The following is a 24,529-nucleotide window of genomic DNA, read 5'->3' on the forward strand; positions in this document are numbered from 1 at the left end:
TATTGTTTGGATTTTATTGTAGCATGCTTTGCATTATTTGTATTTTAAACCAATAGAAATAGAATAAAATAAAATAAAATGCAATACCATTTGCAATTCTGTTAACCGGAAATGGCAATCGCCACTACGGCAAATGTAAGCCACATTGAGCCTGCAAATTGGTGGGAAAATGTGGGATACAAATGCTACAAATAAAATAAATAAAACAGAGAAAAGAAAATATGATGATAACCTTTTTTAATGGGACTAATCAAAAGCTAATGAAAAAATGTATTAAGTTAGTCCCATAAAAAATGTATCATCTTATTTTCTTTTCTCTGTCTTATTTTATTCTGTTTCTACTGATCACCTTTGGAAGTGGACTAACACGGCTACCACATCCACATCTCTCCATTTTAAACCATAAACCGGCTTAACTATATGTACATACAGGTCACGGTCGTGGGTACTTTCCCTTTAGTTTTAAACTGTTGTTCAAGAGATCCTTTATACGCAGAGAGGCATCTTTTCGTAAAGTTCAGAAGCGGGCAAAAAGGTCTGAAAATAGGACAAATGGACCTGCCCGCCTAGATCTCAGTGCAAGGAAACTGAACCCAGCCACGGGTTTGAAAGAAGCTTCCACTAGCCCTTCATTAACTCATTTTCTAATGCAAAGAACAAACTTCATAAAAACAAACAGCAGCAGGTGCTCGAGCCCAGCCCACTCTCCTAACGTGCCACTACAGCACACACGGGCCTCCAACAGTGCACGCGCCCAGCAGGTGCACCCAGCCCTCGCTCCCCTGCGGCGGGAGATGGGTTTGTGCGCGCTCACTCCCTCTAGTGTTGGCAGGATGGTCACGCGCGTGACGTGTTGCAGGTTACTGCTGCTCTTCTTCGCACGCCCACTCGCCACCTGCTGCCTTCGGGTCCCTGGATGGGGGAAGGGCCAGAAGCTCCCCAGGAGGAGGCAGAGGCGCGAGCTGGAGCGTGGCGCGCATGCTTCGGGCGAGCGGTCGCGGGGATGCAGGCTGCGCGCGCCTCCTCCAGCTCGAGCTCCAGCTGAGATCGCATCCCTGCTGGAACAGGCGGCGTGGGCGGTCGCGCGGCTCCGAGGCTGACAAAGGGGTGGCTGATGCTCTCCCTCTCCCCGCTCACCGAAGGGGACGGACTGGCCGCCCTTTCTTCACCATGCAGAAGGTAGCGGCGCTGGAGCTTCTTCATTGCGCACTTCTTCAGCTCACTGTGATTTGCTCTGGTGAGTACCTGACACCGTGCAGCCGTGACACCAGTGCACCCCCGTAGCAGAGCTTTGCTTGATTGCACTCTCCGGCTTTTTATTATTTTAGCTTGCACTTGCAAAGACGGAGCACAGCAATTTCCCGTGGAGACCTAGACCTGCACCTCTATTTGAAAGAAATGCATCCAGCATTTAGAATGCAAGTACAAATGAAATTGCGTGCATCTGGGATCCCAGTATGAAATGGATGTAAAGTGTGCAATGAATTATAGAAGACAGTTCTCTGGATTTGTGAAGTGTGTGTTGTGTGTGTGTGTGGTATGATGCTTTACTAAAGTGTGTGTGCATCCAGGAGCATCTCCGGGCTTCGTTGGAAGTTAGCATTTCCAATGCACAAGTCAGGTAGGCTTTTAGGTGCTTATGTAATCGGAAACAAATATTGATACGTTTTCCAAAAAGCTTGCATTATTGAATAATTTTTCTTGCGCAAGAACCTAGAGACGAGAGAGTAGATTGCCGAGGTTTTTTTTGTACGGATCTTGCTGTCTTCAGTGTTCCTGGTACATTACATCATCCTCTAATATAGCCTTCCTGGTCAATTGCATTAAAGAGAGCCTGCCAGCTTCCTGCAGGCCTTTTTTTTTCCAGTTCACTTAAACTACCCTTGGCTTCTTGGGTCTGGAGATCAGAATCATTTATGGTGTGATTTTTTTCATTATATTGATTTTGTTGTTGAAAAAGAAAAGCAAAGGCAAGTGTCATCATTGCAGAATAATACATACTGATAATTATCTAGCAGGTTTTTTTTTTCCATTTTATTCTCATACTCTATGGTTGTTGTAGCATGTAAAGGTTAGTTTCTGTTGACTAAGGGGTCTTTTCACTAAACTGCGGGGGCCCGTTTTTGCCGTGCACTGAGGTCCTTTTTACTGCAGCAGGTAAAAAGGCTGAAAAAAGAAATGGCCATGTGGTTCGATTGCATTTAACCATGTGTGGGGGAGGGGGAGGAGCACTTACCGCCACCCATAAGGGCTCCTGTGCTAACCTGGTGGTAACCGGCCATCGTGCGGCACTGCCTGGTTACCGTCGGGTAACCCCCTGCGGAGATATTTTTAAAATATTTTCCGTCAGCACTGGAAATGCCTGCCGCATGCTGGGGATGGAACTACTGCCGGCACCTGCATTGGGCTGGCGGTATTTCCAGATTGCCATGTGGTAAGCCCGCTGCTTTGTAAAAGGGCCCCTAACTGACAACAGGAATGGAGGAGTGGCCTAGTGGTTAGGGGTGGTGGACTTTGGTCCTGAGGAACTGAGTTCAATTCCCACTTCAGGCACAGGCAGCTCCTTGTGATTCTGGGCAAGTCACTTAACCCTTCATTGCCCTAAGCTGCATTGAGCCTGCCATGAGTGGGAAAGCGCAGGGTACAAATGTAACAAAAAAAACAAAACAAAACTAAGTGTGTTGTAGCAGAGAATACCAGGGCCCAGTGTTTGACATACAAAGTCCCAGGGCAGAAACTGGGAAGGGGGCACCAAAGCCCACCTTAAGTATATGCCTCCTTCAACTTAAAGCAGGCTTGGGGGCCCAGGGCAGTTGCCGTGGCTGTCACCCCTTTAATGCCAGCTCTGGGTCTGATTTACTAATGTACATAAGTATTGCCATACTGTGTCCATTTACACCAGTGAAAAGCTGGTGAAAATGGCTGCATCTAAATCTACGCACATAGGCCCAAATTCTATAATGTTGCGCGTAGATTTGATTGATAGGCCACACCCCATGCCCTCACCCCCCCTTTTTGGCTGTGCATGTTGGAATCTACGAGCGCCGCTTTACAGAATACACCTAGCAAAGTGTATTTTTATTTTTTATTTATTTATGTTAATTTATATACCGTGTCTTATTGCAGCTGCAAAACAGAACGGTTTACATATGTATAAAAACAATTAGTGTATACAAATAAACAAACAAACATAGGAATTCCATTCATGACAGGAAAGCACAGCAACCAGAATAAACTACATAATAAAATCAGTACAAATTAAAAATCTAATATACAGTTAAGCTACCCCTTTTTTCTTTTCTTTTTGACCTTATCTCATTATGCTAAGTTCTGTTCTACGTAGCTTATAAAGAGAAAGGTTTTCAAAAGTTTTCGGTAATGGAGATAAGATTTCTCTAATCTAATCTCCTTTGGAAGGCTATTCCAAAGGGAGGGTGACAAATAGAAAAAGCCGATCTCCGTGTAGATTCCCATCTAGCCTTAGCAAGAGGGGGAATAACTAACCTGTTATCTATTAGGGATCTAAGAGTTCGCATAGCGGTGTAGGGAATTGTTAAATTCGACAAGTAGCTAGGATTTAATGTGTAAAAGGCTTTGTGGGTCAGAACAAGAGCCTTAAACTTTACTCTTGCTTCGACCGGGAGCCAGTGCAGACGATGCAGTAAAGGTGTTACTCTATCATCCCTCCGGGCCCTGCAGATCATACGTGCTGCTGTATTTTGAATTCTTTGTAATCGCTTTAAGTTTGCTTGAGTAATCCCAGCATATACAATGTTACAGTAGTCTAAACGTGAAGTAATATATGCAGATGTCAGTGTTTTGAGAGAGTCCTTACTTACTGGACGTCAGGACTCACAGAAACAGAATCCAGATCAGTGAATGTGCCGGTGCTGAAGGGGACTTCGGCTGGCAGGGGTTGGGGACCCCCGCCAGCAAAGGTACCTGGCGGGGAAGGTTAGCGGCAGGAGGGGGGGGGGGGTCGAAAAGGACGGGGGATGGTCGGTGGCACCGGTGGGGGGGGGGGGTGGTTCAAAAGTGGCGGGGAGGGGGGGTCGGCGGCGCCAGGGGGGGGGGCTAAAATGTGCTCTCTCACCTCGGGCTCTGGACTCCCCTTCCGCCAAAGTCTGCCTACACCCCTGCTATGCGTGTGCCTCCATGCGCCATATATAGAATCCCGGGGGTAATCCCACACCCTCTTCCCTGTAACCATCCTAGCTGTGGTATTGCTACCTTTTTTACACTGCATGTACCACGATCACCAGTTCAGGCATATTCAACACACTGAGGGCTGGATTCAGTAAATGGTGCACAAAATTTGGGGCCAAAAAAAATCAGTGCTGAACGGTATTCTGTAACAAGCGTTCTGAGATCGAGGTTTCAGACCTCTACTTTGTCCCGGTTTCTGGCACTAAGTACTTGGAACTCTTGAGAGGGAACGGTGCTTGACCGGAATGGATGGCTCATTTGGGTTTCAGGATGAGGTTGGGGGGAGGGAGTTACACCTGCTGAAACCATGAGTTGGGTGTGGATCAAACTATTTTATAACACTGCGCACATTTTTAGGGAACGCCCTTGACCCGCCCATGCCCTTCCATGGCCACGTCCCCTTTGCAGATCCATGTTGAAGCACTGTTCTATAAATAGGTGCTTAAGGGTGTTTTTGTGCGGATCTGCTGTTTCTGCCCTTTTTCGGCGCCTTGCGTCTGTTAGAATGCTTTTCCACACGAAACATTCGGCATGGAAGTAGCGCCTACATTCAGCGCCATATATAGAATTCCCCAATGAATACAGCTACGTAATTTGGCATAAAGCAAGAAAACAAGCCCAAGCCGCAGGAGACATTTGCGGCTTGAAAGATTGGGGAGAAGCCATTAACCCATCCAGATATTTCTCAATCTGCTCCGCTTGCTGTTACCCCTCAATTGGTTTGAGCCTTTTGTGGTGTATCCCACTTACTGCACTATAGAAATTCACATTTAGCAGTATTGTTTTAACCAGCGAGCAGTGAACCAATCACTATGGACATGCATTGAATCTCTGAACCACCCTTCTGGATCTGAACCATCACAGATGGGCAACTGAATGTCAGAAACAAAATTCTGTCCCATTAGCTGGGAATCAAATAGGCCAATGGTGTCAGGAAAAGATTTTTATTTACTAACCACTTTTATGAAGAGATTCAACCAAGGTGTTGCAACTTATACTGTTACTATAATGTAATTTGCCTAGGTCAACTATATTAAAACGATCAAATGTCAGCATAATGTACAATTAGAAGAATGAGAGTTGAAATAGGCAAACTAAATTACAGTAATAATAATATGATACAGTGGCATGGACACAGCAGAGTGAAGCATTCATATAATAGACCTAAAGAGTAACAGGGGAAATATTGAACCCAGAAGTACCCCATAAACCATATCTTTGGGGGAAGAGATTTCTTCCCCCAGAACCTTCTAAGTCAGATCCTGTGGCAAGGAATGAAGAAAACCAGTCCACCTTCCACTCTTGCTGCTCGTGGCATGCTAGAAGTGAGAGGTTAACGAGATCAAACAGCAGACAAATCCAAAATACAGGTACAGAGTCCAACCCCTGATCTGCTGGAAGTTTAATATTATCTACACAGTGTCAAGGATGCCAATCCCCACCAGCGGAAGATTTCTCCTGCACAAGTCCTGCCTCTGCTGTCTGATCAGCACTTAAGTCACCAAGCATGCTTCAGCCACCCATTCCAGCTCTCTCGTGCATGCTCAGTTACTACTACTACTTAACATTTCTAGAGCGCTACTAGGGTTATGCAGCGCTGTACAGTTTAACAACGAGGGACAGTCCCTGCTCAAAGGAGCTTACAATCTAAAGGACGAAATGTCAAGTTGGTGCCAGTTCAGTGACTGAATTAAGCATGCCCAGGAGTGCCAACATTGGCAGCTGAGGCGCGCTGCCAGCAAAGGTATATTTTAATGTAATGGGGTGGGGGTGGGGGAGAGAATACCGGGCCTCTTCAGTCTACCTTTAGGACCCCCCCCCCCCCAAAAAAAAAGGACTTCTGGCTACTCTACTGTGAATCCCTTCCAGAACATAACATAACATAAGTACATAAGAGTAGCCATACTGGATCAGACCAATGGTCCACCTAGCCCAGTATCCTGTTTTGAACAGTGGCCAAGCCAGGCCACAAGTACTTGGCAGAAACCCAAATTGTGGCAGCATTCTATGCTACCAATCCCAGTGCAAGCAGTTGCTTCCCCATGTCTGTCTCAATTGCAGACTATGGACTTTTCCTCCAGGAACTTGTCCAAACCTTTTTAAAACCCAGATATGCTAACGACTGTTACTGCATCCTCCGTCAAAGAGTTCCAGAGCTTAACTATTCATTGAATGAAAAATATTTCCTCCTATTTGTTTTAAAAGTATTTCCATGAAACTTCCTTGAGTGTCCCCTAGTCTTTGTACTTTTGGAGTGAGTAAAAAAATCGATTTACTTCTACTCGTTCTACAGCAGTCAGGATTTTGTACACCTCAATCATATCTCCCCTCATCTGTCTCTTTTCCAAGCTGAAGAGCCTTTCCTCATATAAGAGGAGTTCCATCTCTTGTATCATTTTGGTTGCTGTACTTTGAACCTTTTTCGCTGTATCTTTTTTAAGATACGGTGACCAGAACTGAACGCAATACTCAAGGTGAGGTCGCATCATGGTGTTGGGTGGCCCTGAGCGATTTAAGTGAGCAGGAGCTCGCTTAAATCGCTTAGAATATCAGGCCTAGTGATTAAAAAAAAACCAGCTCCTTACTCTACGTGTGTGTGCTGGTAGAGGGGGCATATTTAAAGAGCTGTGTTTTGGGCAGTCCTAGAATGTATGTTTATACTCCATATTCTACCATGGCAATATATGTATACCTGGTAAAAATAATTGCCGACATGGAAATTTTTTGTTTGGATTTATTTACCACCATTTTGAAGAAATTCACTCAGGGTGGCATACCTCAGAGAATAATCCAGACATAGTCATTAGACAATTACAGCAGTAAAAATTATTTCGTAACAGTGCAAATGGCATATTGGGGGAGATTCTATATATGGCGCCTAAAAATCGACTAAGCGCATTCTATAATCGATGCCTAGTTTTACTTCCTGTTCCTAAGAATAAGCTTAGTTGATATTTCAGCGCCTAAATCTACACACATCCATTTATACCAATGAAAATGTGGCATAAATCCCAGCGCATAGATTTAGGTGCACTGGGCCATATTCTATAACTAGGCGTGTAAATTTTGGAACGCCCACAAAACTCCCATTTCCCCGCCTATAACCATGCCCCCTTTTTGCCAGCGCGTGTTAGAAGTTCAGCGCACATCGTTACAAAATATGCTTAGCAGCTTGTTGAGTTACATGCATTGTTATAGAATCCGTGCTGATTTCGGAATGGATCTCTAGGCGCGCTATATAGAATCCGGGGAATTACGTTACATACAAGTCATCGTGGTACATATTAAAACATCTTAATAGGGTATAATCAGAGGTGGGATATATAGATAAATAACACAGAGTAACAGGAATTAGATGGAAAATAAGGGGAATAACTTAGAAAGTTGAATGCGGAACCAGAAAGACACATGCATATGATCGCAGCTAGAGTAGGAGTAGGTGAATGAGTCCTACTACAGCAGTGGAGGGCAAGTAGTTTAGTTTAATTTGATATACTGCCCTTTGGCATAATCAGAGCATTATATAATTAATCGAACCAGTGGCGTAGCTACGTGGGGCCAGATTTGGCCGTGGACCCCCTGCCGCCGACCCTCCTGACCCCCTGGGCGGACCCCCTTGGAAGGGGGGGGGGGGGTTGGAAATGGCGGGGGGGGGGGGGTCGGCGGTGGCGGGTTGATAATGGCTGGAGGGGGTCGGCGGCACCAGGGGGGCTAAAATGTGCCCCCTTACCTTGGGCTCTGGATCCCCCTCCCGCCAAAGTCTGGCTATGCCCCTGAATCGAACAATCAGATAGAAAGGAACTCCATAAAATTTGTCAAAGGAAAGAGCAAGTAGAGCAGAGTTGCATCTTCCAGGGCAGACGACAATGCAAACCCCTCCTTAGGGACAGGGATAGGAAGGGAATACATGGGTAAATAAATAGGTTTTTAAGAGGGATGTAAAATAGAGATAAGATTGTTCAGATCGGAGATCTGTCGGGAGGACGTTCCATAGGGTAGGAGCAGCACAGTAAAAAGCCGAGTGATGGGTCAGTTCAAGGCGGGAGCAGTGCACAGGGAGCAAAGCCATTCATGAGGAAACAGCTGATCGGAGAACTCTGGTTGGGGTGTAGGGGGAAACTAGGGTTGAAAGAGAGAAAGAGGTACCAAAGTGTAGTACTTTATGTGCTAGAGTGAGAGTCTTGAATTGAATTTGGTAAGAAATAGGGAGCCAGAGGTGGGAAGACAGCAAAGAGGTGATGTGATTTGATCTATTGTATACGTGACAGTAAATGGATAGCAGTGTTTTGTACTGTTTGGAGACCCTTGAGAGACACTTTCAGGAGACCAGAATAGATAATATTACAGTAATCCAGATGGGTGGAGACTAGGGCGTAAAGAAGGGTCGCACAGGAAAAATCAAGTAGGAATGGAGGGACTGGATGTGGCGGCCACAACCTAGTTGAGTTTTCAAGATTTCCACAGTACGTGAGATTGATTTTTATATACTGCTTCCATCATATGCAAACAGATCTCATGCATATTCATTGTGGAAGTCTTGAATACCCGACGATTGTGGCTTTGAGGACCGTTGTTGCCCACTCCTATGTTACTGTATGTGACTAGATAGTTGCTTCATCCATTAAATACTTGGGGGAAGAGCCAAGCTTTCAGCCGCTTCCTGAAGTAGAGATAGGATTTACTTTATGCAAGACTTTCTGGAAGTGTGTTCCAGAGTGTGGGGGGCTACTCCAGAGAAGGCTCGTTGCCAGATGCCACATCATGTGATGTCCTTTGGAATGAGTGTGGTTAATGATATACCTTGGGACAAGAGCGTTGCATGTTTCAAATGCACCCTTGTGTGACATGCCCCCAAATGTTCCCGGCGTGCGCCTGCTACGCCCATTTGTGTCATGCCAGCAAGGAAAGCCAATGAATGGGATGCAGTTTTGGCACCTCAGCTTTCCTTGTGTTCTGTGTGGCTGCTCCAGCTGCACATAGCTACACCCCTGCCTTGGGAGGACCTTAGCAACCTTGGACACATGTAGAGGGCGATCCTGTTGTTTAACTACTCTGGCCCATTTCCTTTGAGCCTTGAAGATCAGGCTAAGTTTTAAATCTAGCCCTCTGTTGAAGTTTTTGCAGAAATGTTGTGATGTGTATTGCTTACAGTCTTTTAGCAATCATACTGTGGCATTTTGAATCAATTGGAGTTGGTACAAACCCTTTGTAGTCAGACCAATGTATGGTGCATTAGACTAATCCCGTCTTGAAGTTACCATACTGTGAACCACTGTAACAAGACTTGAGAGAGTGCAGTTGTTGCAGATGACAGAGGCATCTCTCAAAGGTTGCTTGGATTTGGGGGATTAGAGTAAGTCTTGAGTCTAGCTGTACCACAGGGCCCCTGACTTGTGATTTAAGGGAGAGTTTGTAGCTCCCGACATAGGAGCCCACTTTTCAAAATTATTGAGGGTGCTAAGCCTGATGGAAATAACCCTTCCTTGGACACATACAAGGAATTTTCTCAATATTGGGGGTGCTCAAGCACCCACAGAGTTGGTGCCTGTGTCTCCCAAAGGGGATTTTGATGTCAGTTTGTTGCTTTTAGCCCATTACTGAATTGCTTCTATTTATACATAAAGTGTCAGCTATCTTTATTTATTTATTTATTTATGGCATTTGTACCCCGCTCTTTCCCGCTCGATAGCAGGCTCAGTGCGGCTTACAGGATATGGTACAGAGTATCACAGAGATACAAAGTAAAGGACCTGGGTTTTAGAGGAGAGTGTCTTGGTGGGGGAGGGGAGTATGCTTGCTTGGGCGGGATTACAAACTGCCTTGAAATGCAAAATGTTTGAGCTTTGGAGTTTGGTACCTCTAGCATGTGCAGTTTTGCAAATTCTGCCACTGATTTATCCCCAGGTGATGCCAGTCTTTTTTTTGTGTGTGTGTTTTTGTTTTGCTTAATGGCTTCTTCTGATGTACACTGTGCCAAATTACATGGAAGTTTTCCACAGCCCTATACATATTTTATAAATGGCTCCATATTTTGCCAGCTTTTTACAAAATACTGCTGTTCAGATTTAGGATGCACATGTATTTCTTTAGGAACTGTGTTCTTAAGGTTTGGTGCTGCTTCAGGGTCTGATCTTTTAATGAGGGAGTGCACAGTAAACTACCTTCTCTTTATTTATTTATTTATTTATTTATTTATTTATTTATAAGTGCAACACAGAAGGGAAACAGAACTTGATACAATTAAGGGGCAACTACCAAATCACAAGAGGTGACATACCAATATAACTCATAAAGATACACAAGATGGATCAGCCAAGGAGATGCTGTATAGCATATTTGCTGTTGGTCTTGCTTGGTTGTATATGCGTGCAGGCGTGCAGGCATGCAAAGGGGGAAGGAAAGCAAGGCAAGTCAAGAAACAAAAACAAACCCCATTTCTCCCACACCTTTAAGTTCAAGACTCCCTCTCTGAAGTGTTTCACCCACTCCAATCCTTTCTGATGTTGCATTTTTTTTTAAGAGCAAGCAAACAAAGACCGGAACCAACCCATCCAAAACCAGAAATCAACATTTGCTCCCCAGGCTCACAGCTCCCACAATCATTCCTGACTAAAGGAAAGGTAAACTTCCTTCTTGATCTCAGCATTCTCACACTTCTCTTTCTTAAGGCTGGTCTGGGCCTGTTTCCTGTAGGAATGTAATCATCTATATAATAAAAGGCACCTCCAACGTTCTGAAGCCTCAAGCTGGAAATTGAGGCGCCAGAGATATCCGGTTTGCCCTGAGTGTCTGGCCTGCCCTCGCGTCATAACGTCATGACGTCGAGGGTGGCGCTATGACAATAGGCCAAATGCCATCTCCCTGACCCTCGGTGGATATTTCCCACCTCCGGAGGACTAACATTGCCCGCACAACGTCGGAGAGAGGCAGGCGGGGACGTAAGCATCGGCGACACGCGATCTCACTCCCCTTGCCCCTCGGCAGCCATTTCCCAACTTTGCAGGACTCCCATCGCCCCGGGGCCGCACAAACTCGGAGACACGGAGGGAGCGACGCAGGCAGGCAGCCTGAACCTTGGACACACGCAGGGAGCCAGCCTGCCTGCCTGAACATGCCAGGAAGGGAGACAGCTTCAGTCGGAGGGAGCGCCACGACCCTGAAAAGCACTGGAAGGGGGGGGGGGCACTCGAACCTCAACCTGCGAGGAGGGAAGGGGGAAAAACGCCGGCAGACGGAGGGACCACCATCCTGAAAGCCCAAGGGAGGCGGGGCCAACACCCTGAAGCTGGGATTCCCTCTCACACACACACACTCACATTCTCACACAAACATGCCACACACTCTCACTCTGTCACACTCACACATTCACTCTCTCTCACACACACTCTCTCAAACACACACTACGATACAGAAAAACGTCGCCACAGGGCCCACGACCCTGAGGCTGGGAGGGGGGAGGGGGACGAGATGGATATCGGAAAAGGAAACACAGGGGGGGGGAGCGGGAAGGATGCCAACACATGCAGGGGGGGACCCCTGTGCCACACTCTCTGTCTCGAACACACACTCTCACACAGACAGTCTCACTCTCTCACACACACACACTCGCAAATTCACTCTGTCTCTCACACACTCACTGTCAAACATACACACTTCCATGAAAACCTTGCTAGCGCCCGTTTCATTCCTCTCAGAAACGGGCCTTTTTTACTAGTTGGGGATAAACTCTTGTTTGCACTTTGATTGTCAGTCAGTGAGGTGCTTGAGAACTGGAGAGGTGTAGTTCTTACATGCACAAACCAGCAGCCACCCTAGCTGCCATTTTCTGGACACCTCAACTAAAGTACTGTACCAGTTTGCACAGATAAACATTGCACAGATAAAGCATTGCAGTAATTTTAATTTGAAATCAGGACTGTAGCTAGTTATGTGTGGGGAAGCTAGGGGGTAACAAAATTGCTTCGTGACCATTGGCGTCACTTGCCGGTGCAATTCAAGTGCAGGAGGGGCAGGAGTACGCCATTAGCTCTTGGAGGCGTGCCACCCAGGGTGCATTGCAGTGCTTGTGTTTGAAATGACTATAGCTCAATGCCTTCATTGGTTGTAGTCTGTGTCTTTCAAGGACTGATGTTTTGTTTGTGTTACATTTGTACCCCGCGCTTTCCCACTCATGGCAGGTTCAATGTGGCTTACATGGGGCAATGGAGGGTTAAGTGACTTGCCCAGAGTCACAAGGAGCTGCCTGTGCCTGAAGTGGGAATCGAACTCAGTTCCTCAGGACCAAAGTCCACCACCCTAACCACTAGGCAACTCCTATGTTAGTGCTCCAAGTACATAGGATCTGTAAGGGAGAGGAAGGGATAGTAGATGATATGGATGGCAGAGTGGATAGGCCATATGGTCGTTATCGGCCTTCGTTTTTCTGTTTTTACCAGTGGTGATTAAAAAAAACAAACGTCAGAGCCAGTAGTATGCCGTCTGTTCGTAGTGCCCATTTCTAAAAGCACAGACAGAGCTGGTCAGAGTGCACAGGTGCTCCTTTAGAGCCTTATTCTATAAAGGTTATGCTCTTAAATTTATGAGCATAGTTTACGCTGCTAAATTTATGCTCCTAAATTACGAGCACACTTTGTGCTCCAAAATAGATTATACTCGTAATTTATGAGGCATAAATTTTAGCAGCGTAAATTTTGGAGCATACCCTTTATAGAATGAGGCCCTTAGTGCTGTTGTGGTGAGTGCTGTTGGCTGCTTTCTTGTGCTTGTTCTGATCGTTGAATTAGATTATGGCTGGGAGGATTCTTTAAACTATGTGCGTATCTGGGAGACCCGCCCATACTCCCTATGAGGAAAGGCTAAAGCGACTAGGGCTCTTCAGCTTGGAGAAAAGGTGGCTGAGGGGAGATATGATAGAGGTCTATAAAATAATGAGTGGAGCTGAACGGGTAGATGTGAAGCATCTGTTTACGCTTTCCAAAAATACTAGGACTAGGGGGCATGCGATGAAGCTACAATGTAGTAAATTTAAAATGAATCGGAGAAAATTTTTCTTCACTCAACGTGTAATTAAATTCTGGAATTAATTGCCAGAGAATGTGGTAAAGGCGGTTAGCTTAGCGGAGTTTAAAAAAAGGTATGGATGGCTTCCTAAAGGAAAAGTCCATAGACTATTATTAAATGGACTTGGGGAAATCCACTATTTCCGGGATAAGCAGTACAAAATGTTTTGTACATTTTTGGGGTCTTGCCGGGTATGTGACCTGGATTGGGCACTGTTGGAAACAGGATGCTGGGCTCGATGGACCTTTGGCCTTTCCCAGTATGGCAATACTTATGTACTTATGTACTCTGTCCACATGTATGCCCCCTCCCCTGCAGTTAGACTTTTATCTTACAGAACAGCGCCTAGCCTAGTGCACATAGATGCCTGTCAATTAATGGCACCTTTCACGTGTGTAAATAGATGCCACTTTATAGAATTGTCCCCTTAGATTGTAAGCCCTCTGGGGATAGGAAAATTCCTAGACCCCCCCCCCTCGTGCTCAGAAGCAAACGCGAGCGCTGGAGGCGATTAGCGCTGAAATAGTTCCCGCGTTAGTCGGCGCAGAATGCTCAGAGACTCTAGCGTGGGAAACAACGAGCACACCAAAGATTAGTGCAAATAGTATGCTAATGTAATCAAACGGATGTTAATGAGGTCATTTCCTGTTCCCTCCCAGTGCACAAAAGAAAGCAAATAATGTCAGCTCAAAGCAGGCGTTAGGGTGTTTGAAGAGAGGATTTCTCGCGATTATTTTCTCTAAAATCTGACAGTGTTTAATTTTATTTATTTATTTATTTGTTTGTTATATTTGTACCCCACATTATCCCACCTATTTGCAGGCTCAATGTTGCTTACATAATACTGTAAGGTGATAGCTACCTACGGTGAAGAAACAAATATAGTAACATTGTAGATGACGGCAGAAAAAGACCTGCACAGTCCATCCAGTCTGCCCAACAAGATAAACTCATATGTGTTACTTTTGTGTACCTTACCTTGATTTGTAGCTGCCATTTTCAGGGCACAGACTGTAGAAGCCTTGCCCAGCACTAGCCCCGCCTCCCAACCACCAGCCCCGCCTCCCACCACCGGCTCTGCCACCCAATCTCCGCTGAGCTTCTGAGGATCCATTCCTTCTGAACGGGATTCCTTTATGTTTATCCAACGCATTCTTGAATTCCGTTACCGTTTTCATCTCCACCAAACATGCGTTAATTTTCAATGAAATAGGTTTGTAGACACATTAGGGAATCATAGAGAGGGAAGTTATGTAAAGTTCATAGTGTTCATTACAAGTTTAGGTATCTTTATGTTGCTGGGTTCAGTTACCTAAGTTGGGTCAGTGGGATATGCCTTTTTGAACAGGTTGGTCTTTAGTGATTTCCGGAAGTTGAGGTGGTCGTACGTAGGTTGCACGGCTTTCGGAAGTGCAGAAGTAGAGGAGTGTGGTAGCCGTGTTAGTCCACTCTTAAGGTTATCAATAGAAATCAAACAAAATAAAACATGAAAAGAAAATAAGATGATACCTTTTTTATTGGACATAACTTAATACATTTCTTGATTAGCTTTTGGAGGTTGCCCTTCTTCGTCAGATCGGAAAAAAGTGCAGAAGGAAGCCCGTGCAAGCCCCTAAGTGCCAGGAGTAAGAAACAAATGTGCGCGAGTCCGAGCCAGTGGTGTTCCTAGGGGCGCTGACACCCGGGGCGGATCGCCGATGCGCCCCGCCCCCCGGGTGCAGCGCCCCCCTCAGAACAGCGCGACCCCCCCGGTGAAATAACCCCCAGGGTGCAGCGCGACCCCCCCGACGAAAGAACCCCCCCGTCAGGTGCACGCCGCTGGGGGGGGGGGGTGCTGCGCGCCTGTCGGCTCTTCGTTTCCATGCTCCCTCTGCCCCGGAACAGGAAGTAACCTGTTCCGGGGCAGAGGGAGCATGAAAACGAAGAGCCGACAGGCGCGCGGCACCCCCCCACCGGCGTGCACCCGGGGCGGACCGCCCCCACTGCCCCCCCCCTTGGTACGCCACTGGTCCGAGCAAACCCAAAAGTGAAAGTACACATTGGCGCCTGTTTCCTGTGTTTAAATATAAGCCTTCCAAGTAAAAAAAAAAAAAAACAGAAACATGCCAATGTGTGCTGGGCTTGCCACGAATCCCCCCTCCCCCTTGCTTTTCCCTTTGACCATTGTAATTTTCTGCGCTGTTCCAGCGCTATAGATTTGCACTGTTAGATTATGGCTGGAGTTCTGAGCATCACCTGAATGTAACTCACCTGGAGTTACTAATGATAACATCAGCACCTGTTGGGAGTTGTCAGGCAGTCTCTTAAAAAAAAATTACCTTCAGTATAAGACCCCTGCTATTTTAACTTCCTAGTCTTTGTTTACCCAGGGATCACCTCCTGTTGTAAGGATGAATACTTTAGGAAAGGAAGCCCTGAGTATTTATTTTAGAATCAGTGAGAACGTTTTAATTTGTCTGCTGAAGTGGGTGCAAAGCATTTTTTTTTTAAACAATGTCATTCTCTAAGGCTTGTTTATGGGATCTGAGGAGTTTTGCATGTGGATGTGAAGTGCTTAGGGCTGAGGAGGCACTGCCCCCCCCCCCCTCTCTTTTGTTGTTGTGAGGTATTTCCTAGTCCACTGTTGGACCTTTTGATGCTTGCATTGAGAACTCCAAGGTGAGTCATTTGGTGTCATTTAAGCTCTTTGTGATGGCTTTATTGCTGCTTTTGAGGGTTACAGTGCCTGAAGCTGGTGACCTTTTGCAAGCTGGATGGATGTCATGGAGTGTGCCACTAACAATGCTTTGCAACATTTGCAGCAGTCAGTGGATTTCTTGCTGGCAAGCCCTGCTGCTCCTCTGTATTATAGTTTACATAGAGAGGCATAATCGAACGAAAACGTCTATCTCCATGGGCGTTTATCTCCGAGAACGGGTCCATGAAGGGGCGGACCGAACCGTATTTTGGGAAAAAATAGACGTCCATGTTTTATTCGACAATTTGTGAGCTGGGTGTTTTTGTTTTTCAGCGATAATGGAAAATGAAAGTGCCCAGCTCAAAAACGAATACATCCAAGGCATTTGTTCGTGAGAGGGGCCAGGAGTCGTAGTGCACTGGTCCCCCTCACATGCCAGGACACCAACCGGGCACCCTAGGGGGCACTTTTACAAAAACAAAAAAAAAAGGTAAAAGAGCTTCCAGGTGCATAGCACCCTTCCCTTGTGTGTTGAGCCCCCCAAATCCCCCTCAAAACCCACCACCCACAAGTCTACACCATTACTATAGCCCTAAGGGGTGAAGGGGGGCACCTACATGTGGGTACAGTGGGTTTGGGGGGCGGTGTGGAGGGCTCCCATTTACCAGCACAAGTGTAACAGGTGGGGCGGGGGATGGGCCTGGGTCTACCTGCCTGACGTCCACTGCACCCCCTAATAACTGCTCCAGTGAACTGCATACTGCTGCCAGGGAGGTGGGTATGACATTTGAGGGTGAACATAAAAAGTTGTGAAACGGCATATTTTTGTGGTGGGAGGGGGTTTGTGACCACTGGGGGAGTCAGGGGAGGTCATCCCCGACTCCCTCCAGTGGTCATCTGGTCATTTAGGGCACTTTTTGGGGCCCTATTCGTGGAAAAATAGGGTCCAGGAAAAGTGCCCTAAATTCTCGCTAAAAACGCATATTTTTTTTCCATTATCGGCGAAAGGTGCCTATCTCTGATCGGCCGATAACCACGCCCCAGTTCCGCCTTCACCACGCCTTTGACACGCCCCCATCAACTTTGTCCGCATCCACGATGGAGTGCAGTTGAAAACGTCCAAATTCGGCTTTCGATTATACCGCTTTATTCGTTTTTGTGAGATAAACGTCTATCTCCCGATTTGGGTCGCAATATAGGCGTTTTTCTTTTTCAATTATAAGCTGGATAGTAAACACTGAGCAGACACAGGGCTAGATGCACTAAACTTAATAAGCCAGCAACTTGGTTTTTAAACTGGTTCTAGCCAGTTTAACGCGCAAGTAGTAAACCAGGACATGCACAAAAGGGCATTGTCCTGTCACAGTAGCAGCTAAGGAAAATGGAATGCAGATGAGCAAATTAGTATGTGTATAATTCGTATTATAATGAGATGCACTACCGTTTTACGATCCCTGTATCGTGGAAAACCTAACGGGACGTCTGCACCTCTCGTTGGGGCTGCTGTCAGGGAATCAGAAGGCGCAGCTCGCGGGACTGCTCTCTACTCTGATACAGTGAAGCGATCCGCTCGGCACTTACGTTTGATTTGCCTGTTTCCTTCTTGACATCTTTCTCTCTCTGCGATCAGCTTACTTTCTCTCAGTGCGTGGGATTCCCGGGAAGTTGCAGCTGGAGGCGAGGACCGGATCTCATGCCCATGCTCCAGCCCCGGGGGTGTCTTGGAGTGTGGACGGGGAGGGCAGGGGTAATATGAGGGATGGTTACAGCTGGTCTGGATCCAATGCGAAGACTTTATTCTTTGCTTTCCGTCTCTTCCGGCGCTGGCAGGCAGCTAAGCCCTTGTGAAGCGGGATCGGACGTGCTGCTAACACCCCTGTTGTTTTTTGAGTCTTGGCAAGCGCAGCCAGCATAATGCTTGGCTGCTCTGCGCATGCTCAGCTGGCCGACTGGCTTGGAAGGAAATCGCATGCAAATGAGCTAGCAGCGAGCAGCTTATCTGCATGCGATTTCCTTGATGCATGCCCGCTTCTTAACGATTCGCTAAGGAATCGGTAAGGGAAGGGCTTTAACATTTTTGTTAGTGCGTCTACCCGACAGTGTCTTATGGTTAAGAGTAAACCTGTTTTGCTTTGTGCAGTGGCCCTTTTCAGAGCTGTATCTGGAATTCCCCTTCTGCTACAGGAAAAGGTACAACACAGTGTCTGGTTAAAAAGACAGAAATGCACAGTAAGCTGAATTAAAATATTCTCATGGTTAATAAGTAAAACCAGAATTCTGTGATGCAGTGTGTTCAAGACAGTAATGTTTCACTATTAGGTGATTCGTGATTGATTCCTAGCGCTTTCATATAACTAGATTGCACGATTCTTTGTTATAATTCTGTTTGTATTGACACTGGTTGGTCCCTCTATGTCAGCTTTCTGGGAGGCTGATATAGAAAGGGTATTAGGCGAGTTCCCGCCTGGACAGTTTTCACCCACCAATTTCCACTTAAGGGGGGGGAGACAGTTGCCACCAAGGATTTCCCCCCACATGAACTGCAGTTTGTATTTATCTATCTATTTATTTATTTGGATTTTGCTCACATCTTTTTTAGTAGTAGCTCAAGGTGAGTTACATTCAGGTATACTGGGTATTTCTCTGTTCCTGGAGGGCTCACAATCAAAGTTTGTACCTGAGGCAATGGAGGGTTAACTGACTTGCCCAAGATCACAAGGAGCAGCAGTGGGATTTGAACCAGCCACTTCTGGATGTCAAGACTGGTGCTCTAATCACTAGGCCACTGCTCCATTATTTATTTATTTATGATATTTAGATCCCAGATTAAACATGAATTAAGTTGAAACCTAGTTTGGGGTGTGTGTGTGTGGGGCAGTGGCGTTCCTAGCCTGGATGGCACCTGGGCCGGATCGCTGATGCGCCCCCCCCCCCCCGGGTGCAGCGCGCCCTCCCGCCTGCGAAATGACACCTTCCCCCCCCGGCGAAATGACCCCCCCCGGGTGCACACCGCTGGGGGGGGGGGGGTGCCACGGCGTGCACCTGTGGGCTCCGACTTCGCTAACTTTGCTCGTTCGCTGCAGCTCCCTCTGCCCCGGAAAAGGAAGTAACCTGTTCCGGGGCAGAGGGAGCTGCAGTGAACGAGCGAAGTTAGCGAAGTCGGAGCCCACAGGCGTGCGCCGCGGCACCCCCCAGCAGTGTGCACCCGGGGCGGACCGCCCCCACCGCCCCCCCTTGGTACGCCACTGGTGCGGGGCATTGATCCCCCACACGAACTGCATGTCTGGAAGGGGAAATAGATGTGTAAAAGATAATGTTCTGGTGTGGGGGTGTGAGGGGGTACTGGCCCCCCCATACGATCTGGAAGAGGAAAGGGAGGGAAATTACTTGTCCTAGTGTGTTTTGAATTTTTTGGGTTATGGGTGGGAATTGTCTTCCCTGATGTGGTGGGAATTGGTTCAGTGGGAATTATGCAGATGGGAATTTGTGGATGGGAACTGTCCGGTGGGAACTGTCCAGGTGAGAATTGACCTAGAAACATAGAAAGCTACCGCAGGCCTAAATGTTACTGCAGGTCGAACACACACTTTACCGGCTGAGCAATGCAGAGAGGGGTTGAGCGTGAGTCAGGATCGGGAGGCGGGGCTGGTGGTTGGGAGGCGGGGATAGTGCTGGACAGACTTGTACGGTCTGTGCCAGGGCCGGTGGTGGGCAGCGGGACTGGTGGTTGGGAGGCGGGGATAGTGCTGGACAGACTTGTACGGTCTGTGCCGGAGCCGGGGTTGGGAGGCGGGGCTGGTGGTTGGGAGGTGGGGATGGTGTTGGGCAGACTTGTGTGGTCTGTGCCGGAGCCGGTGGTTGGGAGGAGGGGCGGGTGGTTGGGAGGCGGGGATAGTGCTGGGCAGACTTATACGGTCTGTGCCCTGAAGAGCACAGGTACAAATCAAAGTAGGGTATACACAAAAAGCAGCAAATATGAGTTATCTTGTTGGGCAGACTGGATGGACCGTGCAGGTCTTTTTCTGCCGTCATCTACTATGTATGTTAACTCACGCAGAAGACACGGGCGGGCGTGCATAGCACTAAAATGAATGGTAATGAGGCCATTAAATATTCTGCTGCAGTGCACAGAAAGAAAAGGTGAGAAATGTTTCGCCAGGTCTGGGGGAGCGTAGAAGGGTTAGTTGAGAAGATTTCATGCCATATTCGCAATTTTAAATGCCTTGTTTTTGTTTTGTCTTTTGCCAAGCCAGAAAAGAATCTGCAACTTTAAATCACAGATGGGAGGTAACAGCAACTGTGTGCGTGTCCAAACAAAAATGAAAGTGCCAGCACATATTTGCGGCTGTTGTCTTGTATATAAATATTAGCCTCGAAAAATTTCATATGCCAGAAAGACTAGGGGACACTCACGAAAGTTATATAGTACTAGTTTTAAAATGAACTGGAGGTAATATTTTTTCACTCAACGAATAATTAAGTTCAGGAACGCATTGCCAGAGGATGTGGTAACAGTGGTTAGTGTGTCTGGGTTTAAAAGAAATGTTTGGACAAGTTCCTGGAGGAAAAGTCCATAGTCTGCCATTCAGATAGACATGGGGAAAGCCATTGTTTGTCCCTGAGATCAGTAGCATGAACCTTGTTACTACTGGAGATTCTGTCAGGTACTTGTGACCTGAATTAGCCACTGTTGGAAGCAGGATATTGGGCTAGATGGACCATTGGTCTGATCCAGTATGGCTATTCTTAAGAACAGGCACAGATTCGTGCTGGCCCTTTCATTCTAGCTTCTTTTATAAAAAGATGCTTAGATGTTAGGTGTCATTTAAAATACTAGGGGTAAACTGGCAAAAATTGCGGCCACATTGAAGGCACAGATATTTTGCATCTCCTTGGGAGCAGGTATAAATTCTTGCTTATTTCCGATCTGACGAAGAAGGGCAACCTTTGAAAGCTAATCAAGAAATGTATTAAGTTATGTCCAATAAAAAAGGTATCATCTTATTTTCTATGTTTTATTTTGTTTGATTTCTATTGATAGCTTATATTGTAAACTGCACACTCGAATCACAACTCTGCTTGCGCTCTGCCAAGACTCTGCCCCATAGCATGCCTGCACGCAGGTTGAGTAAAGGTATATGCCTTCTTTTCACTGTCATTTACACACAAGAGTGGAGGAGTGGCTTAGTGGTTAGAGCACCAGTCTTGACATCCAGAGGTGGCCAGTTGAAATCCTGCTGCTGCTGTTTGTGAGGAGTGGCCTAGTGGTTAGGGTGGTGGACTTTGGTCCTGGGGAACTGAGGAACTGAGTTCGATTCCCAGCACAGGCAGCTCCTTGTGACTCTGGGCAAGTCACTTAACCCTCCATTGCCTACCGCATTGAGCCTGCCATGAGTGGGAAAGCGCGGGGTACAAATGTAACAAAAATAAAATAAATCTTGGGCAAGTCATTTAATTCTCCATTGCCTCAGGTACAAAATTAGTGTGTGAGTCCGACAGGGAAATACCCAGTGTACCTGAATGTAACTCATCTTGAGCTACTACCGAAAAATCCAAATAAAACATGTAAAAGCCCTTTTATGCATGAAAAATCCTTTCTACGAAACATACAGTAGACCAGTTGCTTGGTGACTTTATTCTTGGCTGTTGGAATCAAACCATCATTGTAGTTCCACGTTTGCATTCTGTGAGATAGATGTATGTCTTGCGTTCTCTTGACCTTGATGGATGCACCCTGGTTTAAGGGTTCAGTTTGTGCTGATATCTTTCATATATCTGTTTTCCCCTTTCCAACCTTTATGTCTGACTTCAGAAGCTGTTTTGCACGTCTCAGATCTGTGCATTCTTCTTTTTGGCTTCTCATCTCTCCTCTCCTCCCCCTCCTTTATCTAATATCGTTTTCCACCTTCCTTTAATTAATTCCTTTGAGATTGAACTCAGCGCTGCTCCTGAGCCAGGGACACTGTTTCTCCCCTCTCTGTGGCCTTGGGGGACCATGTGTGTCACCTCTGCAACATGCTGTGTCCCTGTCCGACCCAACAGCTTTTACTGCAGCTTAGTAACTATCCCATCCTCCCCCACAATTGGGTAATTTTATATGGAGCTATAGAACAGTGTTTTATACACTCAGGTAGTTTCTCATAAAATTGCCCCAGGTATTCAGAATTAAAAAGCAAGCCCAGTGGCTACTGTTACATGATTTCCCTCTTATTCTATAAGTAGAGGAGTGTGGTAGTCCACTCTTAAGGTTATCAATAGAAATCAAACAAAATAAAACATGGAAAAGAAAATAAGATGATACCTTTTTTATTGGACATAACTTAATACATTTCTTGATTAGCTTTTGAAGGTTGCCCTTCTTCGTCAGATCGGAAATAAGCAAATGTGCTAGCTGACAGTGTATATAAGTGAAAACATTCAAGCATTACTATGACAGTCTGACAGGGTGGGAGGATGGGGGTGGGTCGGAGGTATGCATGGGGACATCAAAGCATATCATTGATATTCTAACAGGATGGGTGTGGATAGGTGAGGGGTGGGGTGATCAACAGAGACATACAGCTTTATGGTTTGATGTCCCCATGCATACCTCCGACCCACCCCCATCCTCCCACCCTGTCAGACTGTCATAGTAATGCTTGAATGTTTTCACTTATATACACTGTCAGCTACCACATTTGCTTATTTCCGATCTGACGAAGAAGGGCAACCTTCGAAAGCTAATCAAGAAATGTATTAAGTTATGTCCAATAAAAAAGGTATCATCTTATTTTCTTTTCCATGTTTTATTTTGTTTGATTTCTATTGATAACCTTTTATTCTATATATGGCACCCAGATTTGCATGCCCAAGATGCCTGCACAAATTAATTGGGCAACAAGCCCTTAACTATCAATAATTGGTTGCTAATACCCAATCATAGAAGTTAATTTTGGCACTCACTGAAATTTGCATGTGCATCTGACTGTATGCAATTCTATAAGTAACGGCACTTTACTAGCGTGTCACTCAAAAGGGGGCGTGGCCACAGGCGTGTCAGGGGTGTTATGAAAAGTTGCATGCATAGTTATAGAACACAGCCTCAGACCGCCTAACTTGGGTGCCAGTATTTACACCAGGTTTCAGCCGGCGTAATTGCTAGCGCCTAAAGTTAGATGTGGAATCGGCGCGAAGCTTGATTCTGTAAAGAGCGCATTACCCTTTATAGAATCAAGCTTAGTGTTGATTTTTTTCCCCCCAGTGCTGAATTCCCACCTAGAGCTGTAGTTGTACCTGAGGGGCAGAGAATAAGCAGTGAGGGGGGGGGGGGGGGAGTGATTCTTGTTTGCATATTTACAAATTACACACCTTCACCTATTTTTACCAGCATGTGCATAATTTACAGTTCAGCCTGCTGTTCCTGGGGTAATTCTTGTAGGTGCACATGCAGCATTTTGCAAGATAGGCACAACCTATGCACTTGTGTACCTTCTTGACCTAAGCTTCCTGTTATAAAATGACTCTCCCCATGCAATGGCAGTGCACTGTCAGATATGGTGAAGGCTAAATGTTCTTCACAGTGAGCAAACATGAAAATGAACTAGAAAATAAATGAGCACCCTCCCCCCCCCCATGTAGGGTGATGGAAAAGTCCCTGTGCATGGAGACTTTTGACCACACTTCTTCTGTCTCTCTCTATGTAGAGATAAATAGGTGGAGATATTATATGGTTAGATATACATGGTAATTGGAAAAAAAAGTGAACCTCTGGATTTGGTCATTTAACTTTTTTGTTTAACTGTGTAATTTGTAACAAAATACATGTCTAGTAACATTTTGCATAATTGACCTCCAGAACTTGGTAATTTTTTTGCCATGCAGAAGTGGCATCAGTGTGATGACATCGTATTGTGAAAATTGTATTTAATGAAGAAGATATTGATGAGGTTGCATTGGCTGCCAATTCAGGCCTGCTCTTTTTTTTTTTTAAGTGGCTTATCTAGTTTTTAATACACTTTGAGATTTCAGTTCAGAATAACTTTTACACTTAATCCTCCAGTTATTTAGCTTATCTGTCAGCATTTTTTTAACCCTTACCGTCACTGGCTGAATTAGGCCCTTATATTTAGTACTGGGTCATGTCCAGGCACTGGCACTGAATATTGGGGCTAAATGTGGGTGTGCAGGCTGTCGGAGCTTATGCGGGCCCTGCCGATATTTAGCCAGGCCTGCATAAGAGAGTTATGCGGGCCCTTGTTGAATATCGGCCGGGACCCGCATAACTATTTTTTTTTCTACTAAAACCCTTCCAATCCCCCTCCCGGCCTCCCTCCTACCTCCCCTCATGTTCCTAAGTCCTTCCTATCCTCTCCGAACAAGCCCCCTCCTGATGTCTAGGTAGGCCCCCCAGGCCTTCCTGTCTCTCTGGTGGACCAGTAGGGGCCTTTGGGGGCAGGAGTGCAGCCCGCTCGCTCCTGGCCCCTCGTGGCTGCCTTTCAAAATGGCTGCTGCGACCTCTCGCACCCTCAGCTTTGAGGGAGCAGGAGCAAAAGAGCTGCATTCCTGCTTCAAAAGACCCCTGGTGGACCACCAGGGAGACAGGCCCGA

General features: G+C 46.3%; 1 protein-coding gene across 1 annotated transcript in view; it reads left to right on the top strand.

The window, feature by feature from the left end:
• The first annotated feature begins 890 nt into the window (after positions 1-890).
• The window catches only part of LRP3 (LDL receptor related protein 3), a 59,125-nt gene continuing 35,486 nt past the window's right edge, over positions 891-24,529 (top strand). Inside the window, 1 exon segment of the mRNA XM_030205056.1 lies at positions 891-1,237. Within this exon segment, the coding sequence (XP_030060916.1) occupies positions 979-1,237 (259 nt within the window). The 5' untranslated portion in view covers positions 891-978.

Source organism: Microcaecilia unicolor, chromosome 5 (genome assembly GCF_901765095.1).
Source record: "Microcaecilia unicolor chromosome 5, aMicUni1.1, whole genome shotgun sequence".
NCBI classification, from domain to species: Eukaryota; Metazoa; Chordata; class Amphibia; order Gymnophiona; family Siphonopidae; genus Microcaecilia; species Microcaecilia unicolor.